Below are 27,235 nucleotides of genomic sequence, written 5' to 3' on the forward strand. Positions count from 1 at the left end.
AACGGTTAGCAGGTGCCAGAGCCCATCTGAGCACAGCTTACCTTTGTACGAATTACTGTGTTCCCACTGTTTGCTGGCTTTAAGATCTGCAGCTCCTGAACCCATCCATTCGTAAACTGCACATGAGACTCCAAGGACTTGTAGCTTAGGAACTGTTCTAAAGTATAGGCTCTCACACCACAAACAAGGTAGCCGAAGACGTCCGATATGCAAAACAGTGGCAACAAGTCTTCGTGGGCGCTCCACTCATTGTTTGGAACTTCATATGGATCCAAATTATTAATAATGCTGATTTTGTCAACATGCCGGTCCCTGGCTTCTGTATTTAATGTGTCCCGGTAAATTCCAGATCTTTTTCGGAATTTTAACATCTTTTTTCTATCTATTCTTTCTCAACTCTACTTCTACGTTAGCCTCGTGAGACCATCCTGATCTCGCGAGCTTTCAAGGTTTCACTCGCAGATCAGTCTGGCTACTCTCCGTTAAAGAAAATTTGGAGCCGTTCACCAAACGAACGTCCAATCAGCGTTGGCTTTGAGGCGGGTTGAGGTGTGACGCAACCAGAAGCGCGACAGTTCAGTCTAAAGAACATAGCGGCTTCAGCCGATGAAACTAGCGTTAGCGTGGCTATCGAGCAAGTTTTATCGGAATTACAGAGTATTTATTTGCTGAGCTAACGAGCCTTTACCTGCAGCAACAAGAGTAGCTTGGCTTGTGGTTGTGTTTTCGTCGTCACTCTGTTACGAGCGTCGACGAAGCATGTTGACGAGTACGTCATATGCTTCGTTGATCTGATTGGTTTATTTGGCTTGTCTATCACCAACATAGGCCAATCAGCTAACCAGTATTTTCGCCCCTTCCCAAAATTACTTCAACGGAAGGTTTCCAGATGGATATGCGGAGCAAATCTATCTGGCGGCGTCAGGTTACTTCTACGTCTCTTCGTTCAACAATGTTATGTCAGAGGTATTTTAACGTTCGCGTTGCCACATAAGCACTTTTAAAACATTTTCTGTTGCTGCACATTGCGCTTGGGAACTCCTCGTCTTTCACACAGTTTGCTCTCTTGGCGTGGTAAAAGGGCACTAGCCTAGCTTTAGCTCCACAATGGCTTCCTCTCCTACTATTACTCCAGCTTCTCCGTCTCTGACTAAGTCTCCCCTTATCTCCTGCTCTCTGTGTCAGATGTTTAGTTATTCCTCTGCCTCCTTTAGTGATAATGGTACTTGTAATAAATGTAGTGTTTTTGTAGCTTTGGAGGCAAGGGTGTCAGAATTAGAGACCCGGCTCTAAAACAGCTGATAGCCGCCCCTTTGCTAGCGCGGAGCCACATAGACCTAGTGTTACTACACTTAGTGGTCCTCCAGAAGCACCCGAGCAGCCGGGTATCCAGGCCGGCTGGGTGACGGTTCGTAGGAAGCATAGCTCTAGATTTCAGCCCCCAGTTCACCACCAACCCATCTGCGTTTCTAACAAATTTTCCCCACTCAGCGACACACCCGCTGAGAAGCCGATCCTGGTGTTCGGGAGCTCAATAGTCAGAAACGTGGCACTAGAGACACCAGGGACCATAGTTAAATGCCTGCCAGGGGCCAGAACAGAAGACATAGAATCTTACCTGAAACTGCTGGCTAAGGATAAGCGTAAATACAGTAAGATTGTTATTCACGCTGGCAGTAATGACACCTGGTAACACCGATCGGAGGTCACTAAAGTTGGTGTCGCTTCGGTGTGTGAGTTTGCTAAAACAATGTCGGACTCCGTAATTTTCTCTGGTCCCCTGCCTGATCTGACCAGTGATGACATGTTTAGCCGCATGTCATCATTCAACCGCTGGTTGTCTAGGTGGTGTCCTGAAAACGACGTGGGCTACATTGATAACTGGCAAACTTTCTGGGGAAAACCTGGTCTGATCCGGAGAGACGGCATCCATCCAACTTTGGATGGTGCAGCTTTTCTTTCTAGGATTCTGGCCAGATTTCTTAGTTCTCCTAAATGCTGACAACCCAGGGTCCAGACCAGGAAGCAGAGCCGTAGTTTAACACACCTCTCTGCAGCTTCTGCACTGTTACCCACCAGTGTTGTAGTCAAGTCACTATGCCTCGAGTCCGAGTCCAGGTTCGAGTCTCCAGTGTTCAAGTCCGAGTCAAGTCCAAGTCATTAAAAAAAATCAGAGTCAAGTCCGAGTCGAGTCACTATTGATCCAAGTTCGTTGTAGGAACATGCCGTGACGTGTGATGTATGACATGAAGCAGTAACATTCCATTGCACTAATAATGGTGTTCCGCGAGCAAGCTATTTTTAGAACGTGACGTCATATCACGTGGTACATGTAGGGCAAATATGCGTTTTCCTCCACTCTTTCGCTGTAGTTACCCTTGGTTTTACTCGGTAAAACGACTGCTTTTTCCAAGTCTAAGACGTCTCCTAACCATGGTTTTTAAACATTGTTGTTATGGAACGTGCAACAGCGACTCGAGGTACGCTGATAGCCCGCATAAGAAGGATGTTAAAGCCGCAAGCGGCATCGATCGGCACTCGCAGCCAAGTGCGCTCCGGCCTAATGGCCACCGCCGCAGTGCCGGCCGGCGGGCGGGGTTCGCACACCGCCGGCCGCCCGCCACCGCAGATGCTGTCACGCATTTTCCTCGCCTGTCCACCGGGCGATTCCCACAAACGCGTTCGGCAGCGTTCCCCCATGACTCACAAAAAATCTAGTGCAGATCGGTCGATGCAGCGAGGAGATACAGCCTTTGGATAATGATAATGCATGGCCACCAGACCGGACTAAATTGTTCGGCGGGCCGGACAATTTATACCGATTCCTGGACGGTGACTACAAACAGAAAAAAATGGCCGATGACGCCATGAACGCCAAGCAGGAGAAAAACATTGACTTACCTTTCTATCAACTCGGCCCGTTTTCCAGTCTTTCTAAGACCTCGACACTCAAGCCATCGTTTGAGCTGAACGTTTGTATGTTGTTCCACAGTTCTACCAGTAAAATGGGCGCCTGGACATACTCTTGTGAAAGTTTAACAGCGAAAAAGTCGGTCATATCGTTGTATCTGTTGCATGTGTAATGGCTGGTTGCTACGTGCGCTCTCACACTGTTTGCCCAACCTTAGCGGTTAGGGGCGTTGCTCATGAGATGGTGACGTCACGTGCGCGGTACGCCATTTAGATAATAAAATCATACACCAAATAATATTCTAATGACATATTAAAATTATAGCCTAATGATATAAAAAATGTTGAGTCTTTTTCTCAATTTCCGAGTCAGAATGATCTGAATGTAGGAGTCCGAGTCCAAGTTCGAGTCATCAGTGCTCAAGTCCAAGTCAAGTCACGGTCTCTAAATTTAGCTAATGACTCGGACTCGAGTTCGAGTCTCGGACTCGAGTACTACAACACTGTTACCAACCCATTATCCTATTGAGACGGTGTCTTTCCCACGGCCAAAACTTAACAGATCAAAAACTGATCTAAAAGGAACAAATCATAAAAATCTAATAGAAATCAGTACGGTTCACCTTGAACCTAAAAATAAAACAATTAAATGTGGTCTATTAAATATAAGGTGTTAGGGTTATTAAAGATAACCCCTTTTATCCTAGAACGAAAAGCACACAACACAAGTTTAGACTGTTCTATAGAAGAGGACAGAGGATAAACCCAAACGGAGAACTTCACTCCCTGAGAGTTTGGGATCGTCTGTGTCGGGTCATTTCTGTCCTCTTGTCTTTATTGTCACTCATCAAAAGAAAAGGGTCAGGGGGATTGGGTCAGGAGGTTTCAGGAATTTACAACATGGGGGTTGAAAAGGGTCAGGAGGTTAAAAGCAAAGAAGGAAACAATTGGAATTGCAGATGGTAATTACTCACCAGCTTCATGCACAGCTGGATAAGGGAGACATTCCTTATTTGAGAGAACCATTTGTTATTCCTGTCTAAGGTTAAATACAACAAAACCTTTCTGAAAGCAAACTCTTAAACAAACCAAATACCTGTAACTTGATAGAAATAAAATGATTACATTAGGGCTGAAACGATTCATCGAGTAACTCGAGTAACTCGATTACAAAAAATCCTCGAGGAAATTTATCTGCCTCGAAGCTTCGCTAAATTTATTGTATTGTAATAAGCAATGCTGTTAAATACGCAGCACACTGGTCTAGCCGGAGGGTTTTTGTGTTGCACAACGCTACCACTTCCGTTAGCGCCTGTGCTAAGTTTGTAGCTATGGAGGGAACCGGAGAATGCTCAGAAGGAGAACCCCGAAAGCGACAAAAAATGTCAAAAGTTTGGGAACATTTTAGACTAAACAGAAAGGACAACACAGCGCAATGCATCCACTGCAAAGCAGAATTGGCGTACCACAACAGCACGACATCAATGTTGCAGCATCTGAAGAGAAAACACCCGCTACATGCATCCAACTCATACACGGCTGCCAACAGGTAACGTTTATGTTCTCTTTGCTAACTACGTTGTGTGATAATCTGCCATGTTATAGATGTAAATTGAGGCACATTATTTTGCTAACGTTACATCTACCGCTTAAACATAGCGGTTACTTAACCGGGTGTAGTGTAAATTGTATGTGAGGGTGGAACTGAGAGAAATTATGCAGGACTTAATGTAAGTTTGTTAATAAAAATACGCAGCAACAGATTACAGGCATAAGCTGAAAAGCATTTATTTAATGGTGTCTTTCCAACCTGAAAAGTTACAATCTTTTCTTCTCGCTACTGTTATGTATGAATTAGAAATTTTGATTAATATTTTTTGTAGTAATTCTATATTTGTTTATACCTAAGCAATCAAGAATAAATAATAGCATCGTTTTAATAAAAATAGCAACATTTTTGCATTTTATCATGACTAGTTAAGGCTGCAGAACTCTGTACAAACTCAAACCTTTACATTTTGAGTAAGAGTTTATTTTTTTCCTAACATATAGATTACATTCTGTTTTCCAATACATAAAAAACCATTTCACTGCATTTAGATTTTTCTGTGATGGTTAAAAATAATGCTTTTAATTAAAGCATCCTCAAAACTCACACATAAATGAAAGCCTTAAATCCATAAATAAAATAAAACTGAAACTAAAGCTGCTATCATGGCAGATGAGCTGTCAGTGCAGATTCCAACTTAATAATATTAAATGTTATAATATCCAAATTAGTGCACTTGAAATATATTTAATTCATAACAAGGAATAAACAAATAATCATTACATTGTGCTTCTTTTCAGTGAACCGAAGAGTCATACGTTGGACAGCTTTGTTCAAAGGGTTCCAGGATGTTCGGTTGTTCAAGCAGCTGAGTTCACAAACAGCATTTTAAATATGATCATCACAGACATGCGACCGCTGTCCGTGGTGGAAGATGAAGGATTCCAGAAGATGATCTCCACCTTCAATCCAAATTATACCCCTCCTTCCAGAACCTACTTTGTAAAAATGATGGAGAAAAAGTATGAAGAAATCAAAGACAAATTGAAAAACATCCTAAAAGAGACAGACAGCATTGCTCTCACAGCAGACATTTGGACAAGTGTTGCCACAGAGGCATATCTTGGAGTGACATGCCACTTTCTTGGAGAGGACTGGAAAATGAAGTCCCACACCCTGACAACAATGCCACTTGAAGAAAGACACACAGCAGCAAACATTGCAGAGTGGCTTGAGGAGGTTATTGCAAAGTTTGATGTTCCACCTGAGAAAGTCAGAGCTGTCGTCCACGACAATGGTGCCAATATTGTAGCAGCAGTGAAGATTTTGGCAGAAAAGCATAAGTGGGCATCTGTGCGATGTGCAGGGCACACCCTGAACTTGGTGGTACAGAATGCTCTGAAGAGCAACCAGAGCATCTCAAAGTGTGTGGCAGCTGCAAGATGTCTTGTTGAACATTTTAAAAAAAGTGAACTGGCTTGCACAAAGCTGAAGGATAAGCAACAGCAAATGGGCACAGCATCACACATGCTCATACAAGATGTAAGCACTCGTTGGAACAGTACTTTCCACATGCTGTGTAGGCTGCTGGAGCAAAGATGGCCGATAACTGCTGCACTATCTGACCCAGCATTGACACCACGAGGAAAACACTACCTTGATCTTAAGCCAGAGCAGTGGAATATTATAGAGGAGATAAGCAAGGCTCTTCAGCCATTTGAAGAAGCAACGGTGTTTCTGAGTGGGCAAGACTACGTTACTCTTTCTGCACTTCCACAACTTGTGCAAAGCCTCAAGAAGTCCATACAGACCCAAGTTTTTGAGACTGCACCAGCTCAGTCATACCAAGCTGAAGTGATGGCACAGATCACAACAAGATGGGAAGGACTATTTATGTGTCAGCCTCAATCCTCAAATACTGTTGTACTTACTGCTGCTTTAGATCCCAGATTTAAGAAACTTAAGTTCTTGCCCCCAGATGAAGCCTTTAAGATCCAAAGCATGGTTCAAACATTGGTCCTTGATGTCAAAAAGAAAATGAGACAGAAAAATTCAGGTGAAAATGAGGTCTCCACTGATGCCCAAGACAAGCCTGTAGAGCATCAGCAGAACACCAACACATTTTTCAGCAATCTACTGGGTTCTTCAGAATCCAGCACAAGTGATGAGGAGGATGAGGAACAGCATTTGAACCAAGATGTTCAAAAGGAAGTCTTGATGTACTTTGGAGAGCATACACTGTCCAAGAGGGAGAACCCACTTCTATGGTGGAAATCAAATGCAGCACGGTACCCAACACTGTCAAAACTTGCAAAGTTCTTTCTGTGTATACCAGCAACATCAACACCATCAGAACGGCTTTTTTCCGCAGCAGGGAACATCGCATCGAAGCGCAGGGCAAGCCTCAGTTCACAACATGTCGACATGCTCACTTTCCTTCACAGCAACCATAGTCTTCTTTAAGGCTTCTTTAACAGTTAAACACATGCACACCTGTGTGTTGGAGCATTTAAGAAATGCATATTGAATAACATTCAGTATATGTTGGATTTAAGATATTTTTTTATTCCATCTTTAAGAACATCCAAGTTGATTTTGTTGAGGTTCAAGTTGTTTTTGTAAAGCCAGTGTTTACTATTTTGCCTTAGTAATCTTTTCTATTAATTCTTTTTTTATTTCTCCTCTGTTTTTGCAGTTAAGAAAGCAGGAAATCTGTTCTACCTCAGATTTGAAACTTATAATTTGAATGTATAAAAGGCAGTATTCTCTGGTTTGCCTTAACTTTTCTATTTAAAGCTAATGAATATTTTTTTACTCTTTTGTGTTAGCACTGAAAAAAGCAAGGAATTTGTTGCACCTTAGACTTAAAATATATTGTATAAAATGCAGTATTTACTATTTTGTCTAAACTTGTTTTATTTTTAAATCAAGTATTTTCTTTATTTATCTTTTCTGTTTGAACTTTAGAACAAAAAAGCAAGAGATTTGCTGTACTACTGATTTGAAACTTTACTGGAGGTTTAATGTTATTGCGTTGTTATTATCAATAAAATGTTAAAGAGTTAAATGAGTTGTTTACTTAGTTCTTTTACGTGTATGTGTATTACTCACTGAAGATAAATACATAAACTAAAAGCTGGAGTATAGACATTTTTATAAGCATATTTGTGAGCCTGCCACTTTATTATTTGAATATAATTTAATATCTTAGTATAACTTTTCTTCAGGTTAAAGCAAACTACTGTTACAAGTAAACTTTCTAAACTACAAACATTTAACTGTTAGGGATGCTCAAAAAGGAGATATTGGACTGATCTGGACTAACTGGTGTTATTGCAGATTTGCCAATAGTTTATTTTATAATTTTTTTTATCTGATTACTCGATTAATCGTAAGAATAATCGATAGATTACTCGATTACTAAAATATTCGTTTACAACAGCCCTAGATTACATTCACATTTCTCCAACATAAGGTCTCTCCCTCCATAGACTTTGTTAGTTAATGAATTGATTTCTGATAAACAGATTGATTTATTTTGTCTCACAGAAACCTGGCTACAAGAGGACTACATTAGTATAAATGAGTCAACTCCCTCCAATTATTTAAATTTCCACATTCCTAGATCTGTGGGAAGAGGAGGAGGAATGGCAACCATCTTTCAGTCTGATTTATTAATTAGTCCCAGGCCAATTAATGACTACAGTGCTTTTGAACATTTAACCCTCAGTTTCCCTCATCCAAACTGCAAAGCAATAAAACCTCTTCTGTTTGTTGTTTTGTATCGTCCACCAGGCCCTTACTCTCAGTTTTTGGATGAGTTGTCAGATTTCTTATCTGATTTGGTGATAAACACTGACAAGGTTATTATAGTGGGTGATTTTAACATTCATGTTGACACAGAATGTGATAACCTTAGCGTAGCCCTTAAAACGATCCCAGATTCAATTGGTTTTGTTCAAAATGTGCATAAACCGACGCACTCTTGGCTCCATACTTTAGACCTTGTACTGACATATGGCATTGATTGTAAAGAATTAACAGAATTTCCTCTCAACCCTGTCCTATCTGATCATTTTTTAATAACATTTGAGTTTAATCTAACTGAGTTCTCCACCCCCAAAAGAGGGTTTCATTATAGTAGATCTTTATCGGACAATGCTGCATCAAACTTTAAAAAGGCTGTCCCCCTCTTAATATTGTCAGTATTGCATAAATACCCTGCAGATACCAGCAATGTTGTTTCTTCCCATTCACAAATAGATGTCTTTGTTAACGGTATGACTTCGTCATTGCGTTCTGCATTAGACAATGTAGCTCCCTTGAAAAAGAAGGTGATTATTTACAGGAAGCTGGCTCCTTGGTTTAATTCAGAGCTGCGTTCCTTGAAGCACAATGTTAGGAAATTATAGAGAAAATGGCACTCTAAACACCATGAGGAATCCTACCTAATCTGGAAAAACAATCTACTGTTGTATAACAAGACCCTTCGCAGAGTTAGAGCAGCATATTTTTCATCATTAATTGAGGAGAACAAAAATAATCCTAGATTTCTCTTCAGTACAGTTGCCAAACTTACACAGAGTCATAGCTCCGTTGATCCATCCATTCCCTTAGCTCTTAGCAGTAATGATTTTATGAGATTCTTCATAAATAAAATTGATTCCATTACAAATAAAATAATTGGCATCGTCCCAAACATGATTACCTCGTCCTCAGTAAGTGAGGCAGCATTGGAGGAATCTTTAGAACCTGTGCACCTTCTACCTGTATGTTAAACCCGCTCCCAACCAAATTGTTTAAGGAGCTATTTCCTTTGATTAGTGGCACTATTTTAGACATGATTAATCTATCCTTGGTAAATGGATATGTACCACAGGCTTTTAAAGTAGCTGTTATTAAACCTTTACTCAAGAAACCATCTCTTGATCAAGATGAGTTAGTAAATTACAGACCTATATCTAATCTTCTTTTCTTATCTAAAATTCTTGAGAAAGTAGTTGCTAATCAACTCTGTGAACATTTACAGTGACAAAAATAGGCCCTGAGCCTAAGCCTATAACAGCATAACTATAGAGGTAGCTCAGGGTAACTTAAACCACTTCAACTATAAGCTTTGTCAAAAAGGAAAGTTTTAAGATTAGTCTTAAAAGTAGACAGGGTGTCTGCCTCACGGACCAAAACTGGGAGTTGGTTCCACAGGAGAGGAGCCTGATAGCTAAAGGATCTGCCTCCCATTCTACTTTTAGAGACTCTAGGAACCACCAGCAGACCTGCAGTCTGAGAGCCAAGTGCTCTGTTAGGAACATACGGGGTAATCAGAGCTCTGATATATGATGGAGCTTGATTATTAAGGGCTTTATACTTGAGAAGGAGAATTTTAAATTCTATTCTTGATTTTACAGGAAGCCAATGAAGGGAAGTTAAATCTGAGAAATATGATCCCTCTTGTTAATTTTCATCAGAACTATTGCTGCAGCATTTGGATCAGCAAGATACTACTTTTTACTTTCATTCCTTCTCATGTTGAAATAAATTAACTCACCCAATATTTTCTGCAGTTCTTATATCTCAGGAAGTAGGCTGAGCACCTGCTCTTATCATAGTTGTAGGCATCCAAACACTTGTGGGAGGCATCACTCTCCTGAAAGGGGAGAATCAGGTCCAGTCAGTTAGTAGAGCTTACCTTCTTTAACACTGTCCAGTATATAAAGCATCAGAAACTTACTTCTAAGCAAGGATTTATGTCCTGGTTCGAAACCTTTCGGGATGCTTTATCCATTTGGATCTGTCAACAGAAAACAAGAAATGCTTCTATTGTTGTGTGCATTTGTTCTCAGAAAAACTTCATTTAGCAATGCTGGCAACTCTTTAATTTTTCATAAACATAAAAAGTACTCCTAAATCATGGCTTCTATTTTTTTTTTGTCTCTGCTCTGTCTTTTCTTCCCCCTCAAGTGGGTTGTGGCAGATGGCCATTAACATTCAGCCTGGTTCTGCTGGAGGTTTCATCATGTTAAAGTGGAGTTATCCTCTCCACTGTTGCTTCATCCATGCACAGTATGAAGGATTGCTGCAAAGTATAGAAAATGGATGGATGGATGTAATTGACTAGGATTTGTCTGCATGATTGGATTGAATTGACTAGATATTTCAGTAAACTGCTTCTGTTTTTCTTCTAAAGTTCATTCACATGACCTTTGCTGTAAGTTGATGCCATACAAAGTCAAATAAAATATTATCAAATCACCTATTTTCTGTACTTTTGTGTGTTTATGTAGCAATAAATGTTAGTTTATTATTAAAATCTACATTTTTTTCCATTTAACATATTTATTTCTCAATATATTAAAACTTATGTGGATCTACAAATGAACCTCATTAAATAACTTTGAATAATTAAGATCAAACTTTTTTTATTACATTATCAAAACAACAGTTATCAGATGCCCAGAGTGAACGAGGTAAATAAGGGATACAGTGCATACAAAATAAATTGTAAGCATATCTTCTAAATATATCTAAAAAAAATTCAATTCAATTTTATTTATACAGCGCCAATTCATGAAACATCATCTCAAGGCACTTTCCAATGTCAAATTCAATCAGATTATACAGACTGGATCAGATTATACATTTCCTGTTGTGATGGTCAGTTCATTTGTCACTTGCACTATCAGTATCATTATTGTAGAGAATGTTGCTAGGTTCACAACTCTAATTTGTATTTTTATGAGCTTTCATTAGTCCTAATAATCCATTAGGTATGGAGTTGAAAATCACGCAATATTCCTTAAATGGTATTGGAAATGTATTTTCTGTAATAAAGGTCACATAGTTAAACAATTGGTCATTACTGTCAAATAGGTCTTTAAGAAGAAAAATATTCCTGTCAATCCAGTTTTGTAAGTAACGTGACTTTGTTTTTCTTAATACATTCATTGTTCCATATTACAGCTTTATGAGAGGAGTGGTTGTGAGAGTAACATAATTTCCAAGCTGAAAGAGCCTGTTGGGTTTTCTAGATATTTTTGGATTTACTTACTTTTAAAAAGGTATAGTTCAGGTCTTTGACGTACAGAAATTCGATACCTTCTTCATTCTTTAAGTTTTAGAGTAATCCAACAGATCCTGAACCAGTCTTATGTTGCCGCTTATATGTCGATTAGCCATAAAGCCTGTTTGTGTTTCCTTTATGATTTCATGAAGGCCCCTTTTCAAATGTTTAGCACATATTAGAGATAAGATTTTTAATCTGTATTTAGAAGTGTGATAAGTGTCTTTCTATTAGTAATTGATGTTTGTCAGGCTTTTGGATATTAAGGCATATCAATCCTTGTTTCATACTTGCGGATAATTACTTTCTGAGGATGTTTTCATTAAATAATTCAAATAAAGGGTTTTCAATAATTTAGAAATAATTGAAGATAAAATTCGGTTGATAGAACCATCACTACCAGGAAATTTTCTTTTTGTTTTCAGAGAGCAGATAGCATCTGACATTTCTGATTTTGTAATGGGTTTTTCACGCACTGATTTAAAATGATCTGAAATTGTAGGAATAAATGAAATTGCTTCAATAAATTGATCACATTCATTTATCTTAGTGTTTGACTTGTATATTTCACTGTAAGAGAAGTGAACATGTTTTGAAATTTCTATAGGGTTAAAGCAGATCACATTATTTATTTTAAGAGCAGTGAAATTGTTTCTTTTCTGATTTTGTTTCTCAAGTTCAAAGAAAAAACATCAATTCCTTTCTCCATGTTCAAGCCATTTTCCACGTGACCTTATGGCTCCTATTGCTATTTTAGTGTACATATAATTTATTTCTTCTTTTAGCCTTATAGTTTTTAGTTATTCTTCAATTGAGAGGTTATCTTTACTCATTAGGATTTTCGAATCATCCATAATTTGTATTTCTTAAGTCAAGTGGTTTCTTTTAATTTCTTTACTTCATTTTATTGCTAACTCCCTGATTTTAAATTTGAAGCACTCCCAATTTTGCATGTGATTGAATCCTCATATAGATTTAGCAATTTTCCTAGTTGATTGGCAAAATAAATCATCATTTAGCAGCGATTAAGTTTCCAGTATCCACATTATTTACTTTTCTACTGTTTTGAACCTCGTTAATTGTTTGGAGATGGGTTTGTGGTCTTAGAATGGGGCATAACTAAGTGCCAGGTCTGACACCAACTGTAAGCATGGAGTTGTGTAACACCTAATTATGTAATAATGATGCGATATGGAATAAAAATTTAATGAAATAAATTCCTGAATGCATTTTTTAATACGTTCTGGCACATTATGTAATAACATTATTACCTTTTGCGCAGCTTATTACTAAATGCGGCTGTAGCTCTTTTTAAAGAAATGTAATAACGTAGTGCAATATGTGATAAACAATCACAAACCAGCATTTGTGTTCATCCTTATAAATACACTTTTCATAATGATCATGTCCCAGATACTACACATTAAAATCTTTGAAACTTTGTTCAGTAAATGCTAACTTTTCATTGTTTTCCTATATTCACATTTATTGCGCTGATCCCTGTTGCTCAGAAATTATTCCAATTTATAGACTACAGCCAGAATCTAAAAGTCAGCTTTATTGAAACGTGAATTGTAGGTGAGGCTGTGGCTCATTAACCAGAGAACAGCCAGCTGCATGTATCGCTCCGCCTAGCTCCACTCACATACATCTGGGACACCGCCATAGGCATTGCCTTTACTGAAGGCTGGGGCTTATCAAAACTCCTTGCATATGATTGGATAAGCCACTTGTGTGTCATCTTTATCGACGTGCTATTTCAACCAGTCACACCGAAGCTAACCCGTGACGCTGATGAGACCGACGCCGGAAAAAAAAAACTTTTTTTTATTTTTTTATGTGTTTGCGGCTCTAGTGCAGGGTTTCCCGCAGCGCTATCTTGGCGAGGCGGCCGCGGAAAACGTGTCGTCCACCCCCCCCCCCTCCGCTCCGCGAGCCGGTCCGCGGAAAACGTGTCGTCCACCCCCCCCCCCCCCTCCGCGAGCCGGTCCGCGGAAAACGTGTCGTCCACCCCCCCCCCCCCCCCTCCGCGAGCCGGTCCGCGGAAAACGTGTCGTCCACCCCCCCCGCTCCGCGAGTCGGTCCGCCTCGCATAAGCAAATTCCTGCGGGAAACACTGTAGTGGCAAGCGTTTTATTGACAGTGAGCTGACAGGAAGAGGGGGGAAGACAGGCGGCAAAGCGCCGCGGGTCGGAGTCGATCCCGGGCCGACCGCGTTGAGGACTAATAGGCCTCCCAATCCACCTTATTTTCGAACGCGGAAGTAACTAAGGGTCCAACTTCCGTTTGTGTGTGCCGCACTTCCGTTTCAGCGCTTCCCTCGGCCAAATAACATTAGCTTGACTGAAATGATAAACAGTCGCGGCAATATTGTCAAAAACTGCAGAGCGATGGAAGTGGCAGGTCAGCGCCACAGCCTCAAACTATTAATGACAGAGAGGATGACATGAAGAAGTGGACTTGTTTAACGAACGAGGACATTTTAACCGGTTTGTATCACTTTGTGCGGACGGCTCTGCAGTGCGACTTTACCGGAGCGAACCTCCGCAGTGGAAAAGTTGGATCGGCGTTAATAAATATTAACAAGGATGACCTGGTATTCATGGAGGCTTATGGCCGTTAAAGCCAAAGCAAGTCCAACGTTCACTCTCCTGGATCCTGACTACATTAACCGGCTCTACCGAGATGACCGGAGCTCTGATGCTGCAGCTCCAGGGGAAGTTCTTCAGTCAGGCAGCGGCGACTTATGGAAGGTAGGCTATGAATCGTCTGATTAAAAACATCCTGGCTGTTGCCTCGTTGTGATTAGATTGCTGTTCAGTTAATATTGTAATGTTTGGGATTTAACTGATGTTATAAGAGGATATCAAAACATTCGGCCCACTTCATGTTTTGGCTTGAAATTTAAAATGTAAATGGATAGTTTACGTTGTCACTATAAACTATCCATATTTTCATATAAATATGACACCAAGGACTGTAATATAAAAAGTAACCGTTTCTTTAACTTTGTTAAAAGGTGCAGTTTTCCGTAGCCAAAGATCTGACTGGATTGTCCTGCACAGATGAGCAGCGCCGTCCCCTAAAGGCTGAATGATGGATGTTTCCTGCACCACAAAGAATTAAATGGCCTACAAATATACTATATATGTGAAATGTACATAACATACAATTTAGTTATTTACATGTGCTAAGTCAACATCCACTTGCTCAAAATATGAATAAATGCAAATTACATAAGAAACTGAAATGGATTGCAAAATTTATTAATACACATTTTAGTTGGGCACAATTTTTGTTTAACATTTAAATAGTCTGGAAATAAGGATATACAATACTTAAAGTTATTAAAAATGAAAAGTAACTGCACAGATTCTAAAGATTTGGTCTATTTTATAAACCATGGTTACAGTCTGGGAGATTACTGTGAAAACTTTGAGCCTCCTGATAACTCTTTCCACATGTATGTGGACATTTGCAATCCTCTTTGTAGCAGTTACATCCTCATCAGAGGACTGCTCTCCTTTTTGGGTGAATGCTGGTAGAACAAGGTTAAATCTCCTCTCAAAACAGCAGATCTCTGATGGTAAAGCCTCTCTCTGCCATCACTTCATCGCCAGGACGAAGATACTCCAGGTGTTTTCCCAGCCACATGCATTCTTCTTCTTTTCTCCTAGGTGTGATCATTGATGGCTGTAGTGTCAGCATCTTTATTCATAGGTGACTCTGATTATGGAGCGGTCCGGTCAGCCTCTGCATCACAGCGGCTGTCATCTGTCAAACACAAGCCTGCACAAAACCACAATCAGTTTAGCAGACAGCATAAAACATGTCAAGACTACTTAAAACTATGTAAACACCAAGCTAATAGAGCTAATAACACCTGTATCATTACACATTCAAATATTCATATCACACATTCCTTCCGGTTTTTACAAACACCTGGAGTTATTACCTGGGATGTCATTTGTAAGGTTACACAGTTAAATTCTAACTGCAATATTTTGGGTTCTTTGAGATCATAAGAGTATGGATTTTCATTTTTAAAGTCAGATTTTCACCATGTTATACATTTGTAAAGGTCACAGTTCCAAACTAAATATTCAATTACACAGCTAACTGTTTAGTTTGTAATCTACATATTACAAATTAAATATTTAACTCCAAATTAAATGTTTGGTTCACAAACTAAACATTTACTTTGGGGCTAAATATTAAGCTTGTTATTTAAATATTTAACTTGGAACTGTGACTTGTTTATAGATTTATGAATAACAAAAACATGAATAGTGAACCCTAACTTTTATGTCATAGTATAACTTTACAAACGGAACTCCATAGACCTACTAGCAGGGATGAAACATGTCCAGAAAATAATTTACAGAGAGAACAAAGCTAAAGACGGCTGTCTTCATTTGAAAGCATATGTTTTATCAGGAGCGGCACAAACTAAGGAGTTAGAGTTAGTCAGCTAACGTAAACATCCATTAGCTTACCTGTCTCCCCTCCTCTTGACGTCTCCTTGACTTTGTTTTTAATGGAACTTTGTTGCCCAGACACTTTTCTGGCATCGTGTGGTCTTCTGTTGGTCTTTTGTCCACAAAATGAAAAGAACATACATACGGTCGCTTCGGTGGTTTCTTCATATTTAAACCTTTTAACCACAGGCGAAGAGATTCCTCATTCTTCGGCTGGGGGTGAAGGAAGTAGGGCGCCTCGTCTCCGCAGCTGTTGTTCCCGGTCGATGATTAAAACACTTCTGCTCCAAGTAAACCTTTCTTTTACATCCGTTATTATGACAGCTTCTAACCGGACAAATCATCCCGGTCTTCCTCGAAGTCATAATGCCGAGTAATTTGAGACGAAGTAGCTGCATGAGCCGCTTTTCAGCAAGCTACCCAGTAACAGGAAGTGACGCGCCGGAAGTCTCGCCCAAACAAACGGCAACTCGCTGCCTCCATGTTTCCATCAAAAATAAGGTGGATATGGTTAGCGCTAACCGCTCCGGGGCGCGTTGCGCGTCCGCGCCCCGGAAAACAAAACTTGCCAAATCCGGTCGGGAGAAGGGCGAAAACATGGTTTCCACCAACAAAAGCCTTCAGAGCCGTTCTCTGATGTTCTTTTAATGAAACAATATCAAATAGATTGGACAACATGGAAGAAATAGCAGCATCAATGCTAACGCTTGCTTCCTCGATGCGAGCCGCCATTGTTGTTGGAATCTCACGGTGGCTTCTCCACTACGTCACATCCATGAAACACCCGCCCTGCGTCCTGATTGGCAAGACCAAAAAGTTTGGTTGGGGAAATCACTTTCAATGAGCCGTGTCCCAGATGTATGTGAGTGGAGCTAGGCGGAGCGATACATGCAGCTGGCTGTTGTCAGGTTAGTGGCTCATGCCTCTGACACCACATCTAGCTATTGTAATTAACATTTAGGGTGAAAGAGACATACCTGCACTATAAAACCTGTCTTCATTAAAGAAGCGCCTGCTGTTCAGTAGTCATATTGACCCTGTGTGGCATCCCTATGTTGGCAAGTTCATGTCTTTACCCTCAAACTGGATACATTTGCACTACTCTGAGTAAGACAATTTTGATATAGTTTAATGTGTTTTTATTACAATAGGTTACAGTTGAATATCATAAATTCTTAAAAATATTAACTTGAAAGCCATGAAACAATTTTGCTAATGTTATGATTAGTAGACAACTACAATTGAATCTAACTAACACGTTTTTCCAGCTTCATACCGTATATGTTTTTCTTTCCTCTGTATCATATTGTTATTGACAGGAATACTGAAGCTGAAACAAAGGCTACGTTCACATTGCAGCCTTAAGTGACTGTTATAAAAATTATTATTCTGAAGTCACTATGGCCTCACACCACTCGGACAGAGGAGGCCTGGAGACCTGATGTCTGTGTATAAGTTCCACTGTTTGCCGAGTGCAAGGCTGAATGCTGCGTAGAATGATTATTGTCTATGATAGACTGTCTTTGTTATGTCTCAAACCAAGGCCACAGTGCAGTATTAGGGGAAGCCCGAAAAGCGAGGCAGGCAGAGACAGGGCAGACAGAGACTGCAGCGGGACCGTGGGGTGCGATTACTTTCCATCTATGTGATCTCTGCTCTGTTTCTCAATAAAAGTGCTGGAACTGTATCACTCTACCGGTCTCCTTCTTCAGTAACTCAGGGAAGTCAGTTATCTGTTCAGAACTCCCATAACAATTTGGCGTCAACGAACAAGATCTCCGACCGACAGGCCGGGAAGTCCGAGGACAGGAGCAGCTTTGGCCAGCCCGGAGAGGTTATCTGGCCTCTGGTACCCCGAATGGATTTTCAAGGGACGTGGAGGAGCTCCTGGTCTCGGAGCATCTCTGGGCGTCGGTGCGAAGATCCAAACTTTTCTTTCATAGGACGGTAAGGGGATTATTTTCCAGCTCTTTTAAAAACAAACGCAATTGGTCAAAAATGCTTGCAAGCTTTTAAAATTTAAACCCCATTTAAAGAATACCTCAAGAAATTTTCAAATTTAAAACTGTAAACCTAAAAGGTAGTAAAAGTAAAAGCCGGTAGAAATAATTAATTATATCTATATAAAACAGGATTCGCAACACATAACAGTGGCTAAAGTTTTAACATTAAACTAAAATTCAAAATTTAATTAAAATACGTTTTCAGCTGAAATACGGACTCTCATGCTGGGAGGACGGGCAGAATGATTTTCACCTGGAGAACGGGTGACCGGCTGAGCAGTTTGCAGCTGGTCCATTAAAGTCCTCTTGTCTTGGTTTTGTACAAGAGGCTGTCCACTTCTGTTGTGGATGAAAGCGGCAGGGATGCTTAAGTCATTGACTGTTGCGAAGACGTTCGCAGCTTTGATAAGTGGGGACCCCGACCATTATACCAAAAAGCCGACCATCAGATGTGAGGCCTTTCATTTTAGTTGGTCGATCGTGCTAAGGACGAGTAGAAAATAATAATAAAAACAAAAAATAACACTAATTACACCTTGTTTCTGTTCCCCAGTGGAAACAAGGACTCGTGTCTACAGACCATCTTCACAAAGTGTTTTATTAGAGAGAAATGCAAAATAAAATGCTAATGGCCCATCCAGAACTGAACATTTATTACCATCCAGCTCAATCGTCCAGCCTGTGAGGAGGAACCAAGAAGAAGACTGGGGATGAAGAAGCCAGAGAACTCTGATTCCTTATTCTTCAACGGGAGGAGTTGCTTGAAGAGACCCTAAGCGTGATTAGATTATTTTCTGCCTTGTGCCATGAATGACCTGAAGGCTTCCTTAACTTTGCGCTTTTTTTATTTATTTATTTATTTATTTATTTATTTATAACAGGGACAATATATACAATAAGCATTACTGTACATATGAAGGTCGAATTTTCGCCTACAGTTCCATGAAAATGCACAACTATATGAGCAAAGTAACAAGTACAAGACACTTAAAGCAAATTATGAAGCTGAAGTGCCCAACACTACTCTGACCTGTTCTATGCTTCAGTGGTAGTACATGAGATCAAATAGAACGAGTTGACAGGCTTGATGTTTTTATGACCTGGCCACGCTTCAGACATATAAACGTATGATATCAGTATGTTTCATTGAACATAAAACCATCCTACAGGGGACCTCAGAGTTTGTGACCCCTACTTCCCTGGTTTGTAGCATTAGCTGTAGAGTACACCTTTTCAGGAACAAAGAACACATACAGAAGTACAAGGGTAGAAAGAAAACATGAAAGGTAATTAGTAATGAAAAAAAAAAAAAACACGTCTACCCCAAAAAAAAAATGAAATAAAAAATAAATAAAAAAAATATATATATATATAAAAAAAGGGGGGGGGGGTGCGTGCGTGGGGGTTACAATTTTACATTGAAGCCACAAAATCGATAAATGGTTGCCATTTAGAGTAGAATTTATTCAAGGTTCCAGTATTTGTATGTCTAATTTTCTCCACCTTCAGAAAGGACATGACCTCCTTTATCCAATTTGTGCTGGATGGGGCTGTCGTTGATTTCCAGTTAAAGAGAAGATGGCGCCTTGCGATCAAAGAAGTAAAAGCTATCACTTCCAACTCTGTTGCGGACTATCGACTATACTGCTCTGGGAGACCAAATATACCAGTATGAGCCGAAGTGTCAATAGCTTTTGGAAGTACAATAGATACAGTGTGAAAATAAATTTGCCAGAAATTTGTGAGGGCTGAGCAGGTGAAAAACATATGAGCTAGATTGCAGGGTGAGTTTCCACATCGGTTGCAAACATCTGCCATATCTGGGAAGATCTGTGCAAGCCTAGTTTTTGAATAATAACATCTGAATATCACTTTGAACTGTATCAAAGTCAGGCAGGCACATATAGAAGTTTTATGAATAGACCTTTGATATTAACGACCTTTGCAAGGGATTAAGTTGTACAAATTCACCCCACGATTGTTCTGGTAACAGGTAAGGGAAATTGGGAAATAAGGATTTCGCACAAGCCCTTATCTGGAAGTAAGTGGGAGGGTGGGAGAGCCATTTCAGAAGCCAAATCAGTGAAAGAGCAAAACAATCCTTCCCTATAGAGATCCTTGAAACATTTTAGTCCCTTATCATGCCACAGGGAGAAGGTTGGGTCGGTAAGAGCGGGTTTAAACATTGGGTTTTTTAAAAGTGGAGTTAGGACTATGGGATCTGTAAATTTAAAATGTTTCCTAAATTGTAACCATATTCTCAAGGTATCTACAACTATGGGGTTGTTGGTTTGGCCAGATGGATTTAAAGAGACTGGGCCTGTAAGTAGAGCCAAAAGTGAGGCTGAGGAACATGAATTTGCTTCTAGTTGACACCAAAGTACGTCAACTGAATTAGACCAGAAAGCAATTTTAGTTATGTTAGCTGCCCAGTAATAGAATTGAAAATTTGGTAGGCAGAGACCACCATGGAATTTACAGTTCTGAAGTATTTTTTGTCTAACCCTGGGTGTTTTGCCACTCCACAAAAAGTGAGAGATAGCTGCATGTAATGATTCAAAAAAACTTCTTGGTAAAAATACAGGTAGACATATAAAAAGAAACAGAAATTTTGGCAGGATGTTCATCTTAATAGTACTTATTCTCCCAATCAAAGAGAGCGGGAGGGACCCCCACTTTTGGAAGTCATTTTTAATTTCTAGGGAGAGTGGGAGGAAACTTTTTGGGTACAAAGACTTAAAAGATCTGGTTATGTTGACCCCAAGATACCGAAAACCCGAGGGGCACATCTTAAAAGGAACATCAGATTGAGAGAGCCGCAGTGCCGAATCGTTAACAGGATAACATTCACTCTTGGCGACATTAACTTTATACCCTGAGAACTGACCGAATCTGTGAAAGAATTTGACGATAGCGGGGCAGGCTCCTATTGGGTCAGTAATGTATAAAAGTAAATCATCTGCGTACAACGATAGCCTTAGTTCTGCACGACTCCTGACAATTCCTTTAACCCTGGGAGAAGTTCTCAGAAAAATACTCAAAGGTTCTATTGCAAGAGCAAACAAGAGGGGCGACAGGGGGCAGCCCTGTCTACAACCTCTATTTAAGAAAAAGTATCTGGATCGGTTGTTGTTGGTAATAATACTGGCACAGGGCAGTGTATAAAGAAGGCGTATCCATGATATAAAATTTTCCCCTAGTCCAAATTTAGGTAGAACAGCAAACAGGTAACTCCATTCTACCCGATCAAACGCCTTTTCAGCATCGATTGATATGACAACCTCAGGCGTGGCCGTTGTCTCCCTGGAATAAACAACATTTAACAAGGTACGAACATTGTAATAAAGTTGACGCCCCTTTATAAAGCCAGTCTGCTCCTTGGAGATAATTGTTGGGAGAACTCGGTCGAGTCTCCGGGCCAGAGCTTTTGCGAGAATTTTTGTGTCCACATTCATTAAAGAAATTGGCCTATAGGAAGTACAGAGGTCAGGATCCTTGTCCTTCTTTAAGAGAACATTGATAGAAGCCTGTTTTAGGGAGGGAGGAAGTGAACCGACTGACAAGGACTCAACATAGACAGAATGAAGTAATGGGATAAGTTTGGCTTGGAAAGCTTTAAAAAATTCAACAGGGAACCCATCGGGTCCTGGAGCCTTGTTGTTTTGCATGTTTTTTAAGGCAGCGTTTAACTCCTGAACAGTAAGATCAGCTTCAAGATGGTCAATCAGTTCTGAGTTCAATGAGGGAAACTGAAGCTCATCCAGAAACATATGCATATCAGTCAAATCAGGTGGGAGTTCACATTTATATAGTGACTCAAAGAAAGATGTAAAAACCGAATTATTAACCTGCATGTCCTCCTGCAGGACCCCCAACCTATCTTTAATGCGAGGTATTAAACGTGACACGGCTTGACGGCGCAATTGGTGAGCTAACAATCTGCTGGACTTATCGCCATGTTCGGAGTACCTAGCACGAGAATGAAGCAAAAGGCGTTCCGCCTCATTAGTTGTGATAAGGTCCAATTCAGTTTGTAAGACCAAATGACGTTTAGAAAGACTGTCGGACGGGGTGGTTGCAAGTTGTTGGTCAACCAATTCCAAATCAGAAGTAAGCTTCTGAATATTTGACCTTCTCATTTTCCTCGCATGTGCAGCATATGAAATTATTTGACCACGTAGATATGCCTTCAAAGAATCCCACAAGAGTGGTCTAGAGATTGGTTCAGATTCAGAGTCATTAAGGTTAATGAAATCCTCTATCGCGTCCGTAATAAATTTGTGAAATTTACCATCTGATAATAGTGAAGTGTTAAATCGCCATTGAGAGGGATAGCGAGGTCTGGGCGAAATCTGAAGATCGAGGGAGACAGGGGCGTGATCCGAAATAATGATTGGGTGATATGTAACATTTGATACTTTAGGCATAAGCTCAGCATCTACAAAAAATTAATCTATACGTGAAAACGTCTGGTGAACATGTAAATAAAAAGAGTACTCCCTATTGCTTGGATTACGAGATCTCCAGGGGTCAACACAACCATTATTTAGCATGAAACTATAAAGGGTTTTGGCCATTGATGATTGGGTTAGAACAGGTTTAGAACGATCCAAATGTGGGTCAATAGTACAGTTCATGTCCCCTCCAAAAATTTAAAACACAATTATTTAAAGAGGGTAGAATTTCAAACAACTTGTTCAATAAAAAACCTGGGTTGTCAAAATTAGGAGCATATACGTTAACTAGTAGGGTGCGTAACTGGAATAGAGAACCTAATACTATCAGAAACCTGCCTTCTCTGTCTGAGATAGTTTTGGTCAAAACGAATGGTACAGATTTACCTATTAAGATGGCAACCCCTCTAGCCTTTGAATTGAAACTGGAGTGGAACACATCCGCAACCCAAGGACATTTAAGCCTGAACTGGTCTTTATTTCTCAAGTGGGTCTCCTGTAAAAAAATATCAGGTTTCAAACGCTTTAAATGAGAAAACACCCTACAACGCTTGACAGCACCCCCTACACCTCGAATATTCCAGCTGATAAATCTTACATTTGAATTGTTTGTATTAGCCATGTGAGATATGAGTTAACATTGAGGAGGCAGCCCGATTTTGCCCCCACGCACCAGATATAGGGATGAGAAGAAAGAAAACAAACGAACAGAAAAAATAAACAAAATAAATAAAAGATAAAATGTCTGAACTGCTACACCCCCCTCCCACATCCCACCCCGGATAGCACCAACTAGGGCTGTGCATAAAAATCGATATAAAGATTAATATCGATATTTTTAAAAACGATTTAATATCGATATTCTGGCTTTCAATATCGATATACCTCCCAACCTCTAGGGGGCGTTATTACAGCGCAACCATTACAGTTCACAGCGAAGGAGAGCAAGTGAGACGAATTTGTGGAACGGCCGACAGGATTTTAGAAGCTCCTTTGTCCCTAAAATCAGATGTTTGGGCACATTTTTGGTTTCTGTGACACGTTAAATGCATTGAAGCAAATGCACTTTATTTTCCTGTTAATATGTCTGTGATCAATAAATAGAACATAAACATAATATTTGGCTGATTTTGGTGATTGAATCACTGAGCATTAATTCAAAGTAATAAATATCGATATTGGAATCAAAGCAAGCTGAGCCATGTATCGAGAATCGTATCGTATCGTGAGCTGTGTATCGAGAATCGTGTCGAATCGGCTCATCCTAGATGATACCCAGCCCTAGCACCAACCATTACCCCGTCCCCAAACGACGGGATACCAGTGCAAACTCCAAATGGAGTCGTGAGTCTAAAGACTAAACTTAAGGTTTTGGACCAAACAGTCATCCTCAATTCACCCCAACTCAATTGGGGCTCCCACAAACATGTGAAAACTGAAATGCAACTTATAACAGAGCAGGTGCATAACATGTCGTCTAACTCCTCTATGCCCTGCACGGCCCCACTTACATCGAATTAAACTATGCAGAACCGAAGTAATTCAGCTGTACAGTAGAACCAACATTGCAAAAAGCCACTTTGAATACGCCGATGTAGAAACTTGGTTGTAACACTCGAACCCGAGATTAACTTTAAGGTGATGAAACCGGATTTATTTAGTCTTGAGTGTTTTTACGAAAGCAGATGCCTCCATAGGTGAAGTAAACTCTTTTGTGACGCCTCCTCTAGTGATGCGGAGACGAGCTGGATGTAGGAGCCCAAACCGTATATCTGGAACCTCTCTGAGCTGGCGTCGGACGTCGTTGAAGGCTGCACGGGCTTTGGCAGTCTGAGCGCTAAAATCAGGGAAAATGGAAATTGTGGAATCCCCCACCGTGATTGGTGATTGCTGTGATTGGTTTACGCTCCTCTGGTAGTCCTATTATTCGAATGTTGTTGCGCCGAGATTTTGACTCCAGGTCCTCACATTTGCGGTCAGGAGCGAGGACCTGCGCTGAAAGTTTGGCCAAATTACCCTTGAGTGAGACAACATCGTCAGTGCATGACGACAGCGTTTCCTCCATGTCCGCAACAGTCGCCCTTAGTGTATCCACCTCCGACCTGATAGCCGCAATGCTAGCACTTAGCTCGGTCTTCACGCCATGCAGCTCCGATTTAATCTGAGTCAGATTGTTAGTCAACGCCGTCTCCAATTCCATCTTGAAAATCTCCACCATCTCTGCACAAAGCGCAGCGAGCAGTTCGGCTTTAAAGTCCGGTGAATATACGTTCCGGGCCTCTTCCGAAGGCGGTCGCCCGGTAGCCGTGTCCCGTGTTGTGTCGGTTTTAGCAGGCTGAGGCGGGGATGCAGGCAGCGGGCTAGGCCTCGCTATCGTAGTGGTTGAGTTATTCGTATTTTTTGGCTTCGGAGGCATCTTAGGTTGTAGTAGAGTCGTTGCAAGATCAAGAGGATCCGTAAAGTGCACGGAAATGTCCAAATACACCTTGTAAAAAAGATAGTCTGCGGGAGCTCCCTTCCCCACGTCTTACTCCATCAGTCACAAAACCGGAAGTCAACTTTGCGTTCTTGACGTTTAGTACTCTTCTCATATTGTGTTGCTGTTTGTTTAACTGCTCTGTTCCACTGACTCACATGTTTGATTTTTTTGTGTTATGAGATCTACACTTTAATGTTACATCATGTTGATCAATATGGGTTTATGGAAAAAATGGAAACTGTTTGCTTCAGACACACATAGATTATTGTCTATGGTAGACTGTCTTTGTTATGTCTCAAACCAAGGCCACGGTGCAGTATTAGGGGAAGCCCGAAAAGCGAGGCGGGGAGAGACAGGGCAGACGCAGACTGCAGCGGAACCGTGGGGTGCGATTACTTTCCATCTATGTGATCTCTGCTCTGTTTCTCAATAAAAGTGTTGGAACAATATCACCGCCGTCTCCTCATTTAGTAAAGACTGGAACCCAGTTACTATTGTTTAGAATTCCACCAAGAACTCCCATAACAGTGACCCAATTCCGATTTTTTTTGCCCATATGCGACCTGGATCTGATCTTTTTATGACAGTCTGAACAACACAGATCGGATTTTTTCAAATGCGACCCAGGCCACTTAGATATGTGGTCCTGAATCCGATACGTATCTGATCTTTTCAAATGCGACCTGTGTCTGTACGGCCAGGTCGCATTCATCCGACCTGTACGTCACTGATACTCGACAAACGTCACTATTCTGCGTCCTGCTATGCAGAAGCGGGAAGAAAGACGACACCCATAGCGGACTACAATGAGAAAAGCAGTCAGTGGAGAGAAAGCTCCGGTTAGAAAATAAATTAATGACCGCAAAATGCGCGCCAGCATTATAATCCATGTTTACTTCTGCAAACACTGAGGATGCTTGTTACGTGTGACGTCATCGCGTCCTCAAGTGTGCATGCGGGACACTTGGGTTGAACGCATTCAGTTCACACAGGAGATCACATACAAGTCGCATATATTTGGAGATGTGAACGGACACTCAAAAAAAAAATCGGATTTCACAAAAAAAAATCGGAATTGAGCATTAAGACCTGCAGTGTGAACGTAGCCAAACTCTGTCAGTAGCCACTGGTGAAAGAGCAACATGTTTAGAGGTATGACGTTTAGTGTGGAAACAAATGGTAGCCTATTTATCAAGAAATGGACTACATCTGTCAGTTCTCACAATGACACTTCATGAATTTAAAAATGAAGCAGAAAACAATCTTAGAAAAAGGATATTGTTAGAAATATTAATTCCAAAATAAAGAGCTACTTCCGCATTTTGTAATAAGCTGCACAAAATGTATTATTACATTATGCGCCAGAACGTATTACATGCGTGGTTTCAATGATTTTTATTACATTTCGAAGCCCGATTTTGTTACATTATTACATATTGCAGCATCATTACATAATGCGGCATTACAAGGTGATATATAGTCCGTGGGCCACAATCTGTTGGGTGACTTTTCTTATTAACTGTCAGGGGGCAACTTTCTTGCACCGGGATCAGTTGCTACACATAGCAGTGATCTCAAAAGACCAATGTTCCCACGTTTTCACTTGCACATTAATAAGTTATAGGCGATAAAAAATCTAAACTATTGCGTTCCGGTCCAAGAGGTCACGTGATTCGAGTTTTGCTGCTCAGCCAATCAGATTGCTGTATTGTAAGCTGTGCGACTTCAACCAGTTCATCATGGCTGCGTCTGTAAAGGGTTGTAAACATTTGTTTCCAGACGAAGAAAGCCCAATAACAGCATTTGTCACAAGGCTGACAGGCTGCCAGACCAGCTTACGATAAAAAAAATTTATTGCAATTAATCGCATAATGTTGATAGTTAATTCAAGATTAATCGCAAATTAATTATATATTTTATCCTTTTATATATGAACGTGTAATAGCCTGTTTGGGCATTTTAATATGCAATTTGGGAATAAATGACTAATAAAATACATGCTTGTACAAAAAATATTTTTATTTTGTTATTTTTCAAGCACTTTCAGAATTGGAATGAAAACATCCTAGTGCCAAATATTAAACTCTGGGCTATGGCTAAATGACTAATAATGACGCCCTGCTGTTTACACAATGTGTAAATAAATTAGTAAATAAATACCTGTTTTCATGCCGATATATTTTTTGCCTCTTAAACAAAGATAGACATGGTATTAAGCATATACATGAATAAAAATTTTACATTTCAATAAAGTCATAAGTTTTGTTAATTTTTTCAATCTCTCATCTAATTCTCTCATCTCTCA

The 27,235-nt window shown here is 40.3% G+C and overlaps 1 protein-coding gene across 4 annotated transcripts in view; it reads right to left on the minus strand.

The window, feature by feature from the left end:
- Positions 1-27,235, minus strand: part of chchd7 (coiled-coil-helix-coiled-coil-helix domain containing 7) — a 51,218-nt gene that overhangs the window by 19,535 nt on the left and 4,448 nt on the right. For 3 of the 4 annotated variants that reach the window (XR_004928926.1, XR_004928927.1, XM_036130270.1), the window contains exons 2-3: positions 10,188-10,247; positions 10,005-10,103 (exon numbers count right to left, since the gene is read on the minus strand). Coding sequence is in view for 2 of the 4 variants with exons in the window: in XM_036130270.1 (XP_035986163.1) it covers positions 10,005-10,103; positions 10,188-10,241 (153 nt within the window). In the remaining 2 variants the exon portion in view is untranslated. Of the gene's footprint in view, positions 1-3,699; positions 3,900-10,004; positions 10,104-10,187; positions 10,248-27,235 lie in introns of those variants that run through there. The other variant, XM_036130271.1, reaches the window with a different exon arrangement.

This window comes from Fundulus heteroclitus, unplaced genomic scaffold (genome assembly GCF_011125445.2).
Source record: "Fundulus heteroclitus isolate FHET01 unplaced genomic scaffold, MU-UCD_Fhet_4.1 scaffold_320, whole genome shotgun sequence".
NCBI lineage: Eukaryota > Metazoa > Chordata > Actinopteri > Cyprinodontiformes > Fundulidae > Fundulus > Fundulus heteroclitus.